The following is an 18,268-nucleotide window of genomic DNA, read 5'->3' as shown; positions in this document are numbered from 1 at the left end:
TTGTGCTTGTTAGCAAAAGACAACACATCGGTTGTCTCTTACATCATCCGCAAGGGGTTCACATTAATGATTGCAGACCGATGTATTGCCTTATACAGACTGGGCGCCAGATCCTTCTGTGGATCCAGGGGAAACTGAGGGCAGTGTACATCCCTGGACACCTCAATCAGGGAGCAGACATCCTGTTGAGGGTGTACCTGCTGGTACATGTTCATTTGTTCTGTGAAGCCAGGAGAAATATGGTACCGCTCCAGACTCTCAGGTGCATCTGTCTTAGCTGTGCTCACCATGATTTCACACTAGACAGACATTTTTCAGTATGGGAGCGTGTGCATTCTCGTTCCCAAAGTGTTCTCCAGGTTATGTATAGTTCCCAGAGGGAAAGCTGCATTTTGTTGCCATATTTCCTGCATCCTTGTGAGCGACTTGCTTCAACTTATCAGAAGTTAATGTTGGATGACATTTCACCATTCCAATGGATTGATTTTAAATATGATTCAGAGCGTGGGCAGACAGGGGCATTCCCAAAGTGTTCTCCAACGCAGCGTCTCATTCCCTCTGGGAACTATGGTTACAAAAGTTACCTGGGATGTTCTTCATTGGTCCAAACAGCTGATAAAAACATCAAGTAATCCACATGACTCCATCAATTAATGTCATGGTAGGCCAAAAGCAATGCGTTTATAAGAAACTATGGAGAAAGTAATATTATGTAGAGAAGACTCGTTTGAAGTTAAAACCTCTTAATGATAAATCTGGCTATTAAATGTGCAGCTTTTGGCTTCATGTGCTGTTAACTGATAGACTGAAGTTGTGTGAATTATTTGTGGATTATTGTGATGTTTTTTATCATCTGTTTTGGACTCTCATTCTGATGGCACCCATTTGCTGCAGATCCCTTAGTGAGCAAGTGATGTAATGCAGCATTTCTCCACATCCGTTCCAATGGAGAGTAAATACATTTTCAACAAATTTTCAGTTTTGGGTAAACTATTCTTAAAAAAAACAAACAAACAATGAAATACAGTTTAATTGTAAGATACCTTTATTCACATACTGGCAAATAGTGATCTTAGCATGAACATTTTTTTTTTCAGAGGCTTTTATTAGAGCATGCCAAAAAGAGTATTAAAATTGTAATCTTTTATACATTCGTCCTTTTTTTCTTCAAGCAGGTGTTACAATATTGTGTTTGCGAAAAAAGTGTTGTGGTTTGCAGATGATATAACTGTGGTCTAATTCTTATTTGATCTATTATTTAAAGGCAAAAAAACTACATGTGAGTTTTTGTAAAGCCTCTCAGGCATTTTGTATCACTGGGCTCCTACTCTTAGAGCACAGTAATAGAGAGCCGAATCTGACAGAGTTACACTCTTAATAGTAAGTTCAGTGGATGTTTCTGATGTAGTCGACTGAAACCGATCTGGTATATTCCCATAGCTGCTCCGTGATCGGGCACCTTTATACAGTAAATATTCTGGTTCTTTGTTAGGATACTGTCTGTACCAGTAAAGAAAGACATAATTGCTGCTGGTATCATATGAACAGCTCATCGTTACACGCTCTTCTTCTGTTCTGTAAATAGTAGTTTCTTTGTCTTTTGGTTGAATGCTGTCAGATAAAACACCTGCAAAACAATTGGACAGATTGAACAGGTGATCTGGATTATCCACGTATCCAAAAACTAGCAAACACTAGCAAACAGTTTCTTCAACCAATGTGATGCCATTATTGTAAAGTACCATTAAAAATGTTAGCATGGACAAACATTTTAATTTAAATCATAACCGAGTCTGCTCAGATTATATGTTTTATACCTGTTGCTGTAATGAGAATCAGTAGAAAGCATCTCTCCATGTTGGGAAGGCTTGCTAGCTTGCTACTGCTATATGATCTGAAGTTTCAAGGTAAATGTAAGATTGTAGCCTATGAAGCCATAGTGTGGGTGTGGTTTATTTAGACCTCTGTCTTTCATTTCCTTATAACCAAGATGTTAATATTGTGCCTTTAGTCAGTATATTAATATCTTAAAAATAACTATAATTCTTGTTGAATAACTCTCTTCCTATGCTTCCTATTTCGATTTTATCAGCAAGTGTAACTTGTTCATTATGTTACTATAAGGATCATTTAAAGCTAAACAGAATAGAACCTAAGTGAGGTAGAATATTCATTTTCTTATATTGAGGTTTGTGTTTTTGCACTATATTTGGTGGTGATATATTATATATGGTGTGTTTATTTATATCTATATACATTATTGATCAAGTGCATTTTATGAGGAAAAACAAACCATTTAGGCCTTTTGAAATCTGTTACAAAATGACTGATTCAGTTAATGTAACAATCTTATAGGGAAACATGTCTGAACCTGCTTTTTAGCATTATTCATTTTCACAACATTTAAGCACAGTTTCACCAAATTACACAAATTCATAGGGTAATATGTACCATCTTCTGTACTGTTCCTTGCACGTGAATTCCTTTCTGATATAGTTTGACATTCCCTCTGAAATGTTTTAATGTACATAGCACCCTCCAGTGGTGGTGTGACAAACCTTTATTCACCCATTGACAACACATTTCTGAATCTGAAAGCTAGATTATAAATGCTGATTTTCTTTAATTAATATATTTTCAAATAGTTAAATAACAGTTATATAACGATATTCCATCATTGGTCTCATTCAATAATGCTAATTTACTAAACCAGTACACGTAAGAAATACTAACCAGTTTGAAAATGTATAGTTAAATGTGAATTTGAATGTAACATTTCTCTGTGTGGATAGTATTTGTTGTTCTGACATCTCATTTTAATACTATAGAGTCAGTCAGATTCTTGTACGGTGTGTTGAGTGTTTCCTGTCACTGTGGGCTGCAGAGCACAGTAATACAGAGCAGAGTCTGATACAGCAACAGAAGAGATAATCAGATCCACACTCTTATCTTCTTTTCTGGGACTGATGGATATTCCAGAAACTGGAGGATTAGCTTCAACAACATATCCTGAATAATCCAGGATGAGGAACTGTGGTGTTAAACCTGCAATTTGTCGATTGTGAAGACTCTCAACAGAACCAGTGAAGACTCTCAACAGAACCAGTGTAGTTACAAGAGAGTTTCACTCTCTCAGTCTAAGTGGCAAATGCTGCATCACTGTATGGGGTGATGACATCTTTAGCTCTGTTACCTGCAACAAAAGATTATTTAAGCATGTTTAAGATGAGATACTGTTATGCAATGATGATTATACATGTAATAATTTACCTTGAGTTAGAGTCAGCAGTATAAGCACACAAGTGAACATGATGGTAGTTGCTGCTTGCCTCAGTGATCTGTGATGCTGATTATCACTGAACTAATCTGTTTCACAGTCCTGTGTTAAGCTCCGCCTTTAGACATAACCATCTTATAAAGCACAGAAATTACATATATTACAATGGATAGATACCTAAATCAGCTTGCATTTGGCATTTTTAAAAGTAATGTAATTTCTCAAATGTTCATTGTACTCATGTGGATGTGTTTTTGCACAATATATTGTTCCCGAGTCATATTGTCCCCCTCTGTCCCAAACAGTTTGGACTGGTTTGATGACATTCACAAAACTGACACCTGCAAATAAGAATAGAAAAAAATACGTAAATTAATATTTAAATAAATAAATATATTAATATTAAATAACAGGACAGCAAACAAAAATGATAAAATAGTAAAGTAAAAGCAAAACAAAAAGCATCATTTTCAGGATGTTATTTAGTTCATAGGCAGGAAAGTTATGGAATAGCAAACAAAAATGTTATAAACTTGAGCCTTTGAGATATACTTACTTGTTAGAGAACAAAGTAAAACAAAAACAAAAAGCATAATTTTTCAAGAGGTTATTTTAGTTCATCTTCACAACAACGTGTTACTGAAGTGTCTGAAGTCTTCCAGATGATGCACAAGTCTGTTTGCTAGTTTCAGTCCGGCACCATTCGCATTTTCCCATCTAGCGCCACGTCGTTTATTTAGCAAATGCATTTGCACTCATTTTTGCGCCCATGGGCGTGCTGGTCAAAAAAGAGGTGTGTTCAGGTGCATTGCTATTTTAAGGAGCTGAAAATAGACTGCGCCATAGACCTTCTTCAAACAACACTTTACTTTGGACCGTTAAGATGACGTTTGCAAAAGTGTCACCAGTGTTGGGTATAGTTACTTTGGAAAGTAGTTAGTTAGGTTACAACGTTACCATCAATTAAAAGTAATCAGTTATGATACAGCATTACCTATTCATAAAAGTAATGCGTTAGAGTACTCATGCGTTACCAAAAATTAAAAGCCGTTTGCATCGGCTCACACATGACAGACACAGCCCCCGGCCCCTTTAAATGCACCTAGAAGTCGTGACTCCCGACAATGAATAACGTCAGTCATCCGACTAAATTAACACTGCAGGATAACAATAACAGGAAAGACAGTCAGCAATAGGCTATTCCACATGGCGTTTTATTTATTTATTATCACAGAACATATTATTAATCAAAATTCGCACCTACCCAGCCCGGGTAGCCTAGGCTACTGTATATTATGAGCACCACAAGATAACTCCTGATTTTTCTTTAACTTTAAATAATGCAGTTATCAAAGTACAAGTATGCTTACTTGTAAACACAACCTTAAACAGGCTTGCAGATTTAAATCCATTTAGAAATGATGAACAACCAGCCAGCCAACGATCTAACAGAAATTAACAGCTGCCTGTCAAACAAAAATGATAACAAACCGAATTAAATCCTTCACTGCCACACAGGCAAATGACAAATCGCTTAATAGCCGAACTAATTATTATTTAAGTGTCACTCACAGTCACAAGCCTAAATTTGCTTTAACACAGTCCATAAACCAAACGCTGTCCTCTCTGCCATCTTGCCGGGAGTTCGAGAAAAAAAAACCCACACACACACAGGGTCAGGCGCAGGGCACAGACGTATCACAGCCATTGACTTTACTTTGGTAACTACACTGATACATCAGTGTATGTATCATACACTGATACATCCGCAGGTGGCACAGTAGACCTATACTGTCTGACAAAAAGCAGGCTGCAGTCGGGATTTTCCTTTCCTTAAAATAACGGATTACTTTTTTTTTTAAATAACGAAGTTACTGATTACTTACGCACGAAACTAACGCGTTAAGTTACACATTTCAGGAAAAAAGTAATTAAAGTACTCTAACGCGTTACAAAGTACAACACTGAGTGTCACTAAAAACATCAGTGTGGCTTGTAAAGTCAGTAAGAGGAATGATAATAACCACCAGCATAAACACTGAAAAACAGTAACAGTCATACTAATAATTTGCAACTTAAAATTTTATTCTGAATTTCATTTATCTCAGTTAAGTTTTAGCAGGTGTTACCACATCCTGTTATTCACAGAGACTTAGTGGCTCACATAAAGTAGGCTACAGCTGTGATTTAATTTTTAGCTGATAAAATAAGGTTTAAAGCAATGATTTTGTGTGGGAGTTTTTGTAAAGCCTCTCAGGCATTTTGTATCACTGGGCTCCTAATCTTAAAGCACAATAATAGAGAGCTGAATCTGACAGAGTTACACTCTTAATAGTTCAGTGGATGATTGGGATATAGCTGACTGAAACTGATTGTCTGGTATATCCTCACTCAGGGCCATCCTTGGCTGACCCGGGGCCAGGTGTGAGCCAGGTCCCCCCTGGGTATCAATCAATGACCGAGCATTGGGCACCCTCAAACGCGGAGCCCGGCGAGCCCGGAGCCATGACCTTGGCATCCAGCCCTTGATACATTCTCCTAGAGCAGTGTAGTAGTCACAGTCTTCTTCCCATCCAAAGAAGGGATCAGGGTCCAGTGTGGTCAATTTGTGAAAAGTGGAGTAGAGAGAGGTTGAACCACTCCTCAAGCGTGGGGCCCTCGGTCCGTTCGTTCTGGGTGGGGCAGGGGTACTGCACTGATTGCACCTGATAGCCCTGTCCTCACTAGCACTCCGTGATCGAGCACCTTTCAATAATATAAACTGGAGTACTCTGTTTGGAGACTGTCTGTACCAGTACAGCGAAATATTGTTGCTGCTTGTATCATAAATGCAGCTCAGTTTCACAGACTCTCCTTCTTTACTGATTATAACATCCTTGACTTTTGGTTCAATGCTGTCAGCAAATACTCCTGCAAGAGAATACATTGTTCTTCATGAAATTAACTCCTGTTCTGTCTGTTTTTACAGTAATAGTGCTATGAATTATAGAATGTATTATGCTATAAATTATAGAATATCAGCCATCTAATTCAATTGATGATATCAATTAATTAAATATGTACACAATCAACACTTTGAATCCTTAGTCTATTGTAGTATAATAAAATGCTCTTTACCTGGTACTGTTATAAGAAGCAGTAGAACACATCTCTCAATGATGAGAAATGAATGAATAAACTGTGCCTATTATAAAGTTTGCTTAATGATTTTAAGTTGAAAGTACATGCATGAGTTTATGGAGAGTCATTTGTGCAACTAATATGTCTATAAATGTGGGTGTGGTTTCTGATATTTTAGACCCCCTTCTTCTTTAGTTGCAATGATATTTGATGTGCAAAATTCACCAAATCAATCTGACTACTTTTTAAATCAGAAACCAGCTTCCCATGATTAAACAGAAAAAGCATAGGTTAATCATTAACGGCTCCTATTTTACAGCCCACCAGATGGCAATCTAATCTCATTGAATCAATACTATTGCTACTGTTTGTCACTTATTTTTTCTTAAATTAAATCAGGGTTTTGGAGTTAGGTATAAGCCATTACAGCTTATAAATCTTATTTACAAACATCACCTAACCCCAGTATGTTCTTGTGGAACGATTGCTTTTCAACACAAGCAGTCTTAGCTTTCAAACCCATCTGCACATACAAAATGTAAGCAACCAAACAACACTGAGTCTATACATCAGAAACATTAGTTGACAGTTTATTTTGGGGATTTCTTTTCTCCCATATTTCTGCCACATTAACTGTGATGCAGTTTGCTGTGGTATGCTTTACCCTCTATGTAAGGAAGGTTTTTGAACAGTGTTGTCTATTTTCCTGTCACTGTGGGCTCCAGGGCACAGTAGTATGTTGCTGAGTCTGTCACTTTAGCAGAGGAGATTTCAAGATATGTGTGGGTTTTCTCTTCATTCAGTTTTCCTGAGAATCGGGGATCTAGTTCCACAACTTCAGACTTCTGTAAAACTTTCCCATTTGCATGTAGAATGACTAAAAGAAATTCAGGAACTGATCCAGGATATTGACGATACCAAAATAGACTCGCTGCTGAGGAATAGTTGCAGGACAGGGATATAATGTCCTTTTCTGTTTTGTATACTTCATTGTGGACCGATGTGATGACATTCCCAAACATTTTACCTGCAGGAAGAAATGTAGTTTTTTAAAGATGTGGATAAACAGATAAGCAAGCAATAATCAAAAATCCTGCCAGTCTGGAATAGAATACATACCTGAAATAGAAAACAGAATAAAAACAAAGAGTATCATTGTTCAGGACGATAAGCAAGTTAATGTGCAACACCTGTTACTGCCACTGAAGTAAGCATTTAATTTTTTCCCCCTCCAGTTAGAATGTCTCAGTAGCCCCTCCCCTTAAAACTGTAATGTACAGTATGGAAACCCATTTAAAAATGGAAACTTTTAGTTTGCAATTGAAATATTTTTTTATGTCATTACTATCAATTCTGCTTAATTGAATGTGCCTTTGCTTAATATAACTATTAATGTAAAAAGGAAAAAAAAAAACACACTTTAAACAGTGTAAACAATATATAAATACCACACAATTTTGCTAAATGTGTACAATTAAGTTCAGAACAAGTTTGAGGAAGCCTAAAGAGGTGGACCTAACCAACAAAAGGTGGGGGTGCACTTTTTTTGTTTCTTCAGCAGGTGTGACCGCATCCTGTTGTCTTGTGGTTTAAGACACAGAGTTGTGGTGGATCACTGGCACACCAATTATGTGTGTGTTTTTGTAAAGCGTCTGTGGACTTTGTATCACTGGGCTCCTACTTTTAGAGCACAGTAATAGAGAGCCGAATCTGACAGATTCACATTGTTAATGGTGAGTGAAGTGGATGTCGGAGATGTAGTTGTCTTATAACGCTTGGATGATACATTCTCTTGACCAGACATGCGAGAACTTTTAAATAACAAATACTGAGGTTCTCTATTAGGATACTGTCTGTACCAGTAAAGCAAAACATTATTTTTGCTTTTATATGTGCAGCTCAGAGTGACAGATTCTCCTTCTCTCCTGGTTTTATGTGAACCCTCTTCTTTTGGCGCAATGCTGTCAGCAAATACCCCTACAAAAATGTATTTTGCTTTAGAATGATAATGTAAAAAATGGTGACATGCTATAATAAGAACAAAATAAAATAATAATTGAAGCATTTTAATTAAATCTTTAATGTTACAACAATGACCCTGTCGATTTTTATATGATTTCTTTCTCTCTCTTTGTTTTCAAATCATTTGAATGGTAGTTTGTGTATATTAATGACACTTTTTAAAAAAAGAGTACCTGTCATAAGAATCAGCAGTCGACATCTGTCCATGTTAATATTCTGGGTGATTTATTTTGCTTGAATCCAAATCATGTTTGCAGAGATGCAAGAGACTGAAATGACAAACTTTAGGGATTCCCTGTATTTAATGTGAATGAAGAAAAAGATACAATTCACTGACACAGCAGTTTGAATGAATGTAGACATTCAAATGTGTATTTGCAAAGTGGGTGTGGTTAGTGACATCACCCATCCACTAATCACACAGGTTTGTTTTTCTGTCAAGCTGCTTTGACTTCTGTTGTTTAATACTGAGCTAATGACACTTTCTATCCTCTTACCCTTTCTGCATTGCTACATTTTTATGAAGACATTCAGTGTGTTAATTCATGTTTCAAGTCCCACCAAAAAATTAGGTTACGGTTAGTTACAGGAGAGTGTCACACTGTCACCCTCAAGAGCAAATTCTCTGTCACTTTTTGGAGTGATGACTTCTGAGGCTCTGGAACCTGCAAATATGAAAGTGGCTTTAATTGTAACACAACCATAGATCTTGTAAAAACATGTATTAATCTTTCATATAGAACTGAAACAGTAGTATGTTCTATGGCATTATATTATGCATTACAGTATAAACAGTATAGCATTTTAGTAATATATTATATTAAAATATTACAACATTATACCTTCTATTAATGACATCACTATGATAATATAGATGAACATGTTCGCTCAACAAATGCCAGAAGCAAACTAAACAAGGACCAGCTGCTTCACACTGCTATTGTCTGTGTTAAACTCCTCCTTTTGCCATTATATATATATATATATATATATATATATATATATATATATATATATATATATATATATATATATATTTATTTATTTATTTATTTATTTATGAGAGCTATATATATATATATATATATATATATATATATATATATTTGCTTGTTTTTATTTATTTTTAATTGTTGTATACTATTTTGTAAACTGAACAAATTCTAAATTTTAAATTATATTTAAAAATACAACTGAAATGCCACCTATGTATACCCTTTCATATTCTCCTAAATTCACAGGTGTTGCCACATTCTAATTTTCAGAGTTGTGGTTTTCAAAAATAAAAATAAAAATAAATTGTGGTTTGATGCTATTTGATTAGACACTATTCAAAGCACATTTTTTTATCTTAGTTTTTGTAAAGCTTCTCTGGTATTTTGTATCACTGTGCCACTCGAAGAGCACAATAATAGAGAGCAGAATCTGACAGAGCTGCTTTCTCAATAATGAGTTCAGTGGATGACTGGGATGTAGTCGACCGAAACCGCTTGTCTGCTATATTCTCATAGGTCTCTGATCGAGCACCTTTGAGCAGTAAAAACCGAGGTTCTCCATTTGGATACTGTCTGTACCAGTAAAGCCAAACATTATTGCTGCCCACATCATATGTACAGCTCAGTTTCACAAATTCCCCTTCTTCCTTGATTAAATTACTATCTCCTTCTTTTGGTCCAATTTTGTCTGAAAATCCACCTGAAATGAAATGCGTTTTTATTCATTATGATCTAGATCATTAAAACAATAAAACATGTTACAAATCTCTTTTCAGTATGTATAACATCAGGGCAAGATTTGCTTTGCATTCAAATGGAATATTGTCTGTTCAGACATTTACCTGTAACCACAATGAGAATCAAGATTAGCATCTGTCTTTCCATGATGGCAGTTCAGATGTAGTTTGTTTTTCTGTTACTGTTAGATTTAGAAAACTGTACCTGAATATTGTTTTATAGTGTGAATGGACCTGTGTTGGTATCTAGAATGCACATGAGTGAAGTTCCATTGTGAACTAATATTGTGGGTGTGGTAACATGAAATGTGCAACAGTTTAAAAGCTGCACAGCTTCTGTAATTCATAAGAGAACATACTGTTCTAGTGTCTAGTGTTACAGCTGTTGGTGAAGTATTAAGATAGATAAATGAATATAGTGGTGGAGCCTATTGAAGAGTATGTTTGCTGAATCAGAAGTCTCCAAAAAAGAAAACTATTTCAGACAAGAATTAAGGGGCCAAGAACAAAGACAGCATTTATTGTGTAGCATTTAAGTCAAAAATTTAAGTCAAAAATTGAAAATATACTCGGTATGCACTCATCAATATAGTGTAATTTTTCTCACAATGTACAGCAATAATTACTGTTTTTGACATTATTGTAAGGGGTAGGTTTAAGTCTGGGATAGGTGTAGATTTTAATAAAACACACTCTAATAGGTAGAACATTTTATTTACTGTTAGCTTCCGGGTTTTTACTGCATCCCTTCTAGCCACAACTGTCTTTTACCATGCTTCTAGACCCACTGTCCTGCAAAGTTTGCAATCTTCAAGACCTTGATTAGCTGGTTCAGGTGTGTTTGATTGGGGTAGGACTACACTATGAAACTCTAAAAGGACTGGGGGAAGTTCCGAACAAATACTTGTGAGACTAAGCAGGAGCAATGTCAGGGAAATGCTTGACAGAGAGGAAGAATCTTGATTTGTGATGTTACACTGCCCCCTTATGCTAAAACTCAGAACAAAAAACTCTCTCGCCTTGGGCACCAAATAACCTAGAGCCGGCCCTGCTTACGACTGTTCCAGATTCTCTGAATCTTTGGATGATATTATGCACTGATGATGATAGATGATGATAACTTCAAAAAACTCCTTTATACCCCAACCCCTTGTCCCAAACACCCCAGGCTGGACCGGTGTGATGACATTCCCAAAACTCACACCTGTGAAACTCCTTTCTTATATTGCTCCACTATTTTTCGCCGCAGCATTGGGGGAATTGGTGATCCTCTGCCCATCTTGACTTTTGAGAGACACTGTCGTCTTCTTCTTCTTCAGTGAATTTTATTGGCAGTTTGCAATCTTTGTGCATTACCGCCATCTACTGGATTGAGGTGTGATTACATTGGGAAGTCATAAAGAATATATACCAAAAAAAAAAAAAAAAAAAAAAAAAAGAGATCAGAGCCCAAGCTTCAGCTAGCGCTGCGTGTTCAGCTCCTCCAGCTTCAACTTCAGCTCAAACCTCCAGAGAAGAAAAAAATAATAATAATAATAAAAAAATAAATAAATAAATAAAAATAAAAATATTGGGCTAAAGTCTCCTTGCTAATTGTGTTTCTTTTATAAACTCTATCACTGCTTTGGTTGTAGACTGTGTTCCAGGTAGACTCAACAGGTTGCTCAAAGTAACAGAGTTCTTTGTTATCCTCTTAAATATTTCTCTTTTGTTCAGAGTACTGCCTACATGTCAGAAGTACATGCTTCACGGATTCTGTTTCTGTACAATATGGACACATTCCTGTCTCATGTTTCCCTATTGTGTGTAAGCCGCTGTTCAGTCCTGTATGTCCTAACCTTAACCTGGTGAACCAGGTTTCCTCCTGTCATGAAAGTGAGCTGATCATTTTAACTGTTACATTCTGTTGAATACTATATAAATGCCATCCCTTTTCCCCCCTTATCCCATTTATCTTGCCAGAGTTTATGAATTCCATCTTTAATTATTGTTTTCAATTCTGATTGGCTAAGTGGAACCTGTACTTCTACTTGTTCTGATTTAAGTGCTTCTTCTGCCAATTTGTCTGCCCTCAATACCTGTGTGCGCTGGAACCCAAGTGAACTGTAATATTAGCTTCGGTTGAGTTATCCTGAAAATTATCTGATGAACTTCATCTAAAAGATCCTGTCTGCCTGCAGATTTCCCAGTCTGAATGCTAGTTAGCGAGGACATAGAGTCTGAGCAAATAACAGATTTATATGGCTTCACTTCTTCTACCCACTGTAGTGCTATTATGATGGCCATCATCTCTGCAGAGAAGATTGAGAGGTGGTTTGAGGTTCTTTTTTGTATTATAACTTTATATTTAGGAATGTATATCGCCACACCTGTTTTACCTGCTGGTTCTTTGGATGCATCTGTAAATATTTGTACCGTGTCATCATACATTACTTCTATGTATTGCTGTACACTTTGATACAATCCCATCTTGATTATATTTTTAGCTTCTAAATTAACTACAGGATAGCAGAAAAACCAAGGTGGAATTGTGCTCAATTTAAAATTTTTGCTGCAAGGTATAGTACTGATTCCCATGTCAGCTGCCTCTTTATTGCGGTTCCATCCAAAACTACTGTTCACAATGCGACCATATTCCCAGCATTCTTCTAACACCGGTTTTGTAGAATGTGTATTTTCATGCCCTTGTAAGTTTACCCAATATGCAAGAGAAAGTTTTAACCTCCTAAGATTTAAAGGCATCTCCCCTACTTCTACTTGCAGTGCTGAGATAGGTTATGTTCGGAAGGCTCCACTACACAGCCGGAGAGCTTTGGCCTGCACCCTGTCCAGTTCAGCTAATGTAGTTTTTGCTGCTGTTTTGTATACTGTACTTCCATAGTCAAACACTGATCGGATTAATGCAATATAAATTCTTTTCAAAGAAGTGCCTGACGCCCCCCAGTTATACCCTGAAAGACACTTTAAAATATTGATTGCTTTCTTACATTTGTCTACCATTTCTGAACTTGATTTTTAAAAGTTTACTATCAAACCACACACCAAGATATCTTAAGTCATTAACCTGTTTGAGAGCTTGTCCATATATCTTAAGATCTATTGTGGGTTTTACCCTTTTCTTAGAAAAACAGATGAATTGCGTTTTTTCCACTGACAGGTGGAACCCCCAGTCAAATGACCATTTTCCAACCTGACTAATTGCCGTTTGCATCCTTTGCTGTAAATTGTCAATATTACGGCCCCTTACCCACAATGCTCCATCATCTGCATATAATGCCCTGTTTATTCTTTGGTTCACTCCATCAAACACATCATTAATCATTATATTAAACAGAATTGGACTGCATACACTACCTTGTGGGGTGCCGAGAGACACTGTCACTCTGAAAGGCTCTTTTTATACCCAATCATGTTGCCAATTGACCTAAGTTGCAAATTGGTCCTCCAGCTGTTCCTTATATGGACATTTAACTTTTCTGGCCTTTTATTGCTACGTGTCCCGACTTTTTTTATAATATGTAGCTGTCATGAAATCCAAAATGAGCCAATATTTGGCATGACATTTCAAAATGTCTCACTTTTAACATTTGATATGTTATCTATATTCTATTGTGAATAAAATATAAGTTTATGAGATTTGTAAATTTTTCCATTCCTTTTTTACTCACAATTTGTACAGTGTCCCAACTTTTTTGAAATCGGGTTTTTTTAATTAGACTTGATTAGACTTGAACTGATAATAAATCATTTTAAGAACATCCTTAGAAATTTATACGAACCATGTGATGCATTCTATATTATATTCACATGCCATTATTCAACATTTTTAACCTTCTAAATTCACATTTTCTCTGTTTGTGGTTTATAAAAACATTATGTTTTGATACTGATTAAATAAAGACTCTACAAAGCATTAATTTTGTGTGAGTTTTTGTTTTGCTTCTCAGACATTTTGTATCACTGGGCTGCTACTTCAAGAGCACTTTATCCAATCCTGTCAGCAAATCCACCTGAATTGCAGTGAATCATAGTTTAAAATAACATGATGTAATATAGGGTTTCATTCAGTAACATTTATGTTAGATTAAATTATAAGATGTATGAAATATAATTAATTGTGATTAAAAGTACCTGAAACTGTGATGAGCATTATGAGTAGCATCTGCCTCTCCTCCATCTTAACTGAAATCCACTTTGAACATCAGATTTTTAGTTTCAAGTATTTATCAAATTGATTTATTAGTTCATTATGGTTGAGCATTATGGCAGCTAAATGTGCTTTATAAAATGAATTACAATAAATATAGTGGCTGATGTTTGAATGCAAGCACTGAGACTGACTCAAGTTCTGTTATGATTGAATAATGTGGCTGTGGGTTAATGAAATATGAAACATGTTCTGTGCTTTCAAATGTTTAGTGTGAATAAAACAGCTTGTGTAACATTACCCCCTTCTGTTGGAGCTCAGAACAGCATGTTTTGTCCAGTTGGTTTACTGCCAATGCTTTAACACGGTAAACATGTTTGAGTTACTTTTTATTGACATTTGTTTATATTTACAATAATTTGATTGTCGTGCTTACTCATGTTATGCATAAATGCTTCATGTCCTCATAAAAGTGGTATTCTGTCTTCCACTTTTAGCCACATCATATTTTAACAGTATGACAGATTCTTAAGGATCTACTAATATAAGAATTTTATAAGAATTTCTGAAGGATGGGTCATTTTTCACTGTACATTAAAACCTCAGCCCGACCTCTCGCTTTCTTTCTGCCTTAGTTTTGTTTAAAGAGCTTTTTGTACAGCATGCAGTGGATTTCCTTTCACTGTGGGCTCCAAAGCACAGTAGTAGAGAGCAGAGTCAGTGACAGCAGCAGAGGAGATATTCAGATCCACACTACTGTTGTCTTTTCTGTGATGGATTGAGACTCCAGCAACTGGAGGAACAGCTTCAGTAACTTTCCCATAATAATCCAGTAAGAGGAACTTTGGTGGTGAACCTTCGTATTGACGATACCAGTGAAGACCTCGAACAGAACCAGTGTAGCTACAAGAGAGTGTCACACTGTCACCCTCAACAGCAAACTGATAAGAACTGTATGGTGTTATGACCTCTGCTGCTCCAGAACCTGCATTTAAAGTGTACATTTACAATTATTTTTTAGCTCAAAATCCTTTCAAATCTATTAAAATTTAAATTTGCTTTAGTTTTTTTGAATTTCTGAGTTCTAGATTTCTTTACTTTTCACTTAGGAATTGCTTGTAAATTTCACAATTAATTAAGAAGAAACTGCAAGTAACACATTGAATTAAAACTAAGAAAACAATAGTAAAGTATTGCATTCGTAAAATAAAATAAAATCTCCAATTATATTTGTTTTATTAAAAAGTTCAAATCATTTTTACAGTGTACATATAAAATATCCAGCATATGCAATAACAACCTACCTTCAACTGATGATAGTAATATTAAATAGATCAACATGTTAGCACGATAATCAGGTTTGAACAGGAGACACACAGAAACATCAGATGATCCCAAGAGTCTTTTGAAATGTTGACAGTCTTATTGTATCTCACAAGGCATGCGCTAAACTCCTCCTACTCAGACTGACAACATTCAGTCCTCATCTCATACTATATATGACAGTCAAGTGTAATTCATAACACAATCCCACATTTTGAATGCAATTAATAAAAAAATATTATTAAATAAATACAGATAGATATATAACATGCTACAACACATTACATTGACATTTAGGGGAATAATAATAAACTTATTTGGTATGCTAGACGGAAATGAGAATTCTAGAACAAAAGTTTTTGCAGATTAGCATTTTTATGTTGTTTACAATTAAGCTTATATTTGATTAAATTGTGGCATAAAAACATGAAGAAAGAGTTTTTATTTCTGTATTGGTTTTTTATGTATTAGCTAGATTTTTTATGTGTATATATAGAATAGTAAAATGTCAGTAGAGATATCCTGTATGCTTTAATGCTTTGCCAAAATACAGTGAGGTTTTTGTACAGTGTGGTTTGTTTTCCTGTCACTGTGGGCTCCAGAGCACAGTAATACAGAGCAGAGTCTGTGACTTTAGCAGAGGAGATGATCAGATCCACATGAGTTTTCTTTTCATTCAGTTTTGCTGAGAATCGAGGATCTTGGTCCACAGTTTTGGATTTTTGTAAAACTTCCCCAGTAGCATGAAGAATGAGGAAAAGAAATTCAGGAGCTGACCCAGGATATTGATGATACCAAAATAAACTTCTTGCTGAGGAGTAGCTACAGGAGAGACGTATAATGTCCCCTTCTGTCCCAGACACACGAGGTTCAACTGGTGTGATGGCATTTCCAAAACTGACACCTGCAGATGAGATTATAAACATTTTACAACATTTTAACAATAAAACATTCAAATAAACAGAAAAAAGAAATGTAGGGTTTGAGAGATGAAATTAGATACTGACATGCAAGAGAACAAAACAAAGCCAAAACAAACAGCATCATTTTCAGGATGGTGTTTAAGTTGATCTACAGGACAAACTGTTACTGAAGTAACATTCATTTATTGTACAGCAGAGGTTGTCTGTAGCACCTCCCCTTAAAACTACAGCTCTGAATTCATGAAGAAGATCATCTCTTTCTGAACCACGGTGGATGTTTTTGTGGTGATCATTTACCAAATATTTCTAATTTGTAGACATTTTAGTAAAGACCAATATTTTTAAATCAGTAATTTTTGTTAGAAATTGTATTGGTTTTTATTATTTTATCAATTCATCCATATAACAAAGTACACGGTTTCCATATTTGATAGCTTTTGCAGGTACAGTATATGTAGCAGTTTAGTTTAAAAATATCTGTGAGACATTGCATTTAGGCCTACAACATTAAAGATTTTCTGAGTTGTATGAGATATATTTTAATGGTTGATGTACTGTTACTAACAGAAGCCGACTGTTCAGTTAGTAGTTGCATTATTTAGGATATCTGTGGAAGAATTTCAGAGGGTTCCTTCAGAGTTACTTACTGTCTATGCAAGTAAAGTCAGCTTACTTAACAATAAGTTAATTTAATTAGCAGTTGTACACTGTCTCTTTCTCTCTCTTTTTTGACCTTTGTGCTGGTGAGTCCAGCTGTGGTTTGTACATTTATATCAAGTCTTGATAAACATAAGAAAATTGTTTTTGTACAGTGTTGAGTGTTTCCTGTCACTGTGGGCCGTAGAGCACAGAAGTACAGAGCAGAGTCTGTCACTTTAACAGAGGAGATGCTCAGATCCACATGGAGTTCTGTTTTTCTGTGATTGATGGTTATTCCTGGAACGGGTGGATTAGCTGGAGTTGTAAACCCTGAACCTTCCAGTATGAGGAACTGTGGTGGTGAACCTACATATTGCCGATACCAGTGAACACCACGAGCAGAACCGCTGTAGTTACAGGAGAGCGTCACACTGTCACCCTCAAGAGCAAATTCTCTGTCACTTTTTGGAGTGATGACTTCTGAGGCTCTGGAACCTGCAAATGAAAGTGGTGTTAAATGCAGTTTTTAAACACTTCTTATGGAATAAAATACTTTTACAATATTATACCTTCAGTTGATGACAGCAGTATAATAATATAGATTAACATGTTCACTCACTGCACTGGTAAAAACAAACTAAAAACAGAGCAGCTGCTCCACACAGTGTTGAGTGATGTTCATCTTTACCAGCTGCATGCTGAATAGTGTCTATGCTAAACTCCTCCTCCTGTCCTGACAATGAGTCTGAATTGCAATGCACAAAATAAAAGATTTAATGGCTGTCAAATATATGTGTATTTTTATTTATTTTTTTTAATAAATTTTCACCTTTTATGTTCTTAAATTTTGTACTCCAACCAATATTGTATTACCATTTTGTAATCATCATTGGTGAACATCAGGGAATTGCTGAGGAAGCATAATTTGTGAGATTGTGTTGCCCCCTTCTGTTGGAGCTCAAAACAATATGAGATAATGTGCTTTTATTGAATGGGAAATATGTTTGAGTTACTTTATATAAATGTATTTACATATATTCAGGGGCAGAGTGTGACCAAAAAATATACCGGGAAATTTAATAGGC

General features: G+C 35.8%; 1 gene segment (V, D, J or C); it reads right to left on the bottom strand.

The window, feature by feature from the left end:
* Nucleotides 1-9,803: 9,803 nt before the first annotated feature.
* Nucleotides 9,804-10,393, bottom strand: LOC132096996 (T cell receptor alpha variable 14/delta variable 4-like). The segment is given in 2 exon segments: nt 9,804-10,114; nt 10,257-10,393. Coding segments are annotated over 2 exon segments (354 nt in total).
* Nucleotides 10,394-18,268: the final 7,875 nt, after the last annotated feature.

The sequence above is a fragment of the Carassius carassius genome, chromosome 20 (assembly GCF_963082965.1).
Source record: "Carassius carassius chromosome 20, fCarCar2.1, whole genome shotgun sequence".
NCBI lineage: Eukaryota > Metazoa > Chordata > Actinopteri > Cypriniformes > Cyprinidae > Carassius > Carassius carassius.
Note: the sequence above shows the minus strand (reverse complement) of the source record. Positions and strands in the feature narration are given on the sequence as shown.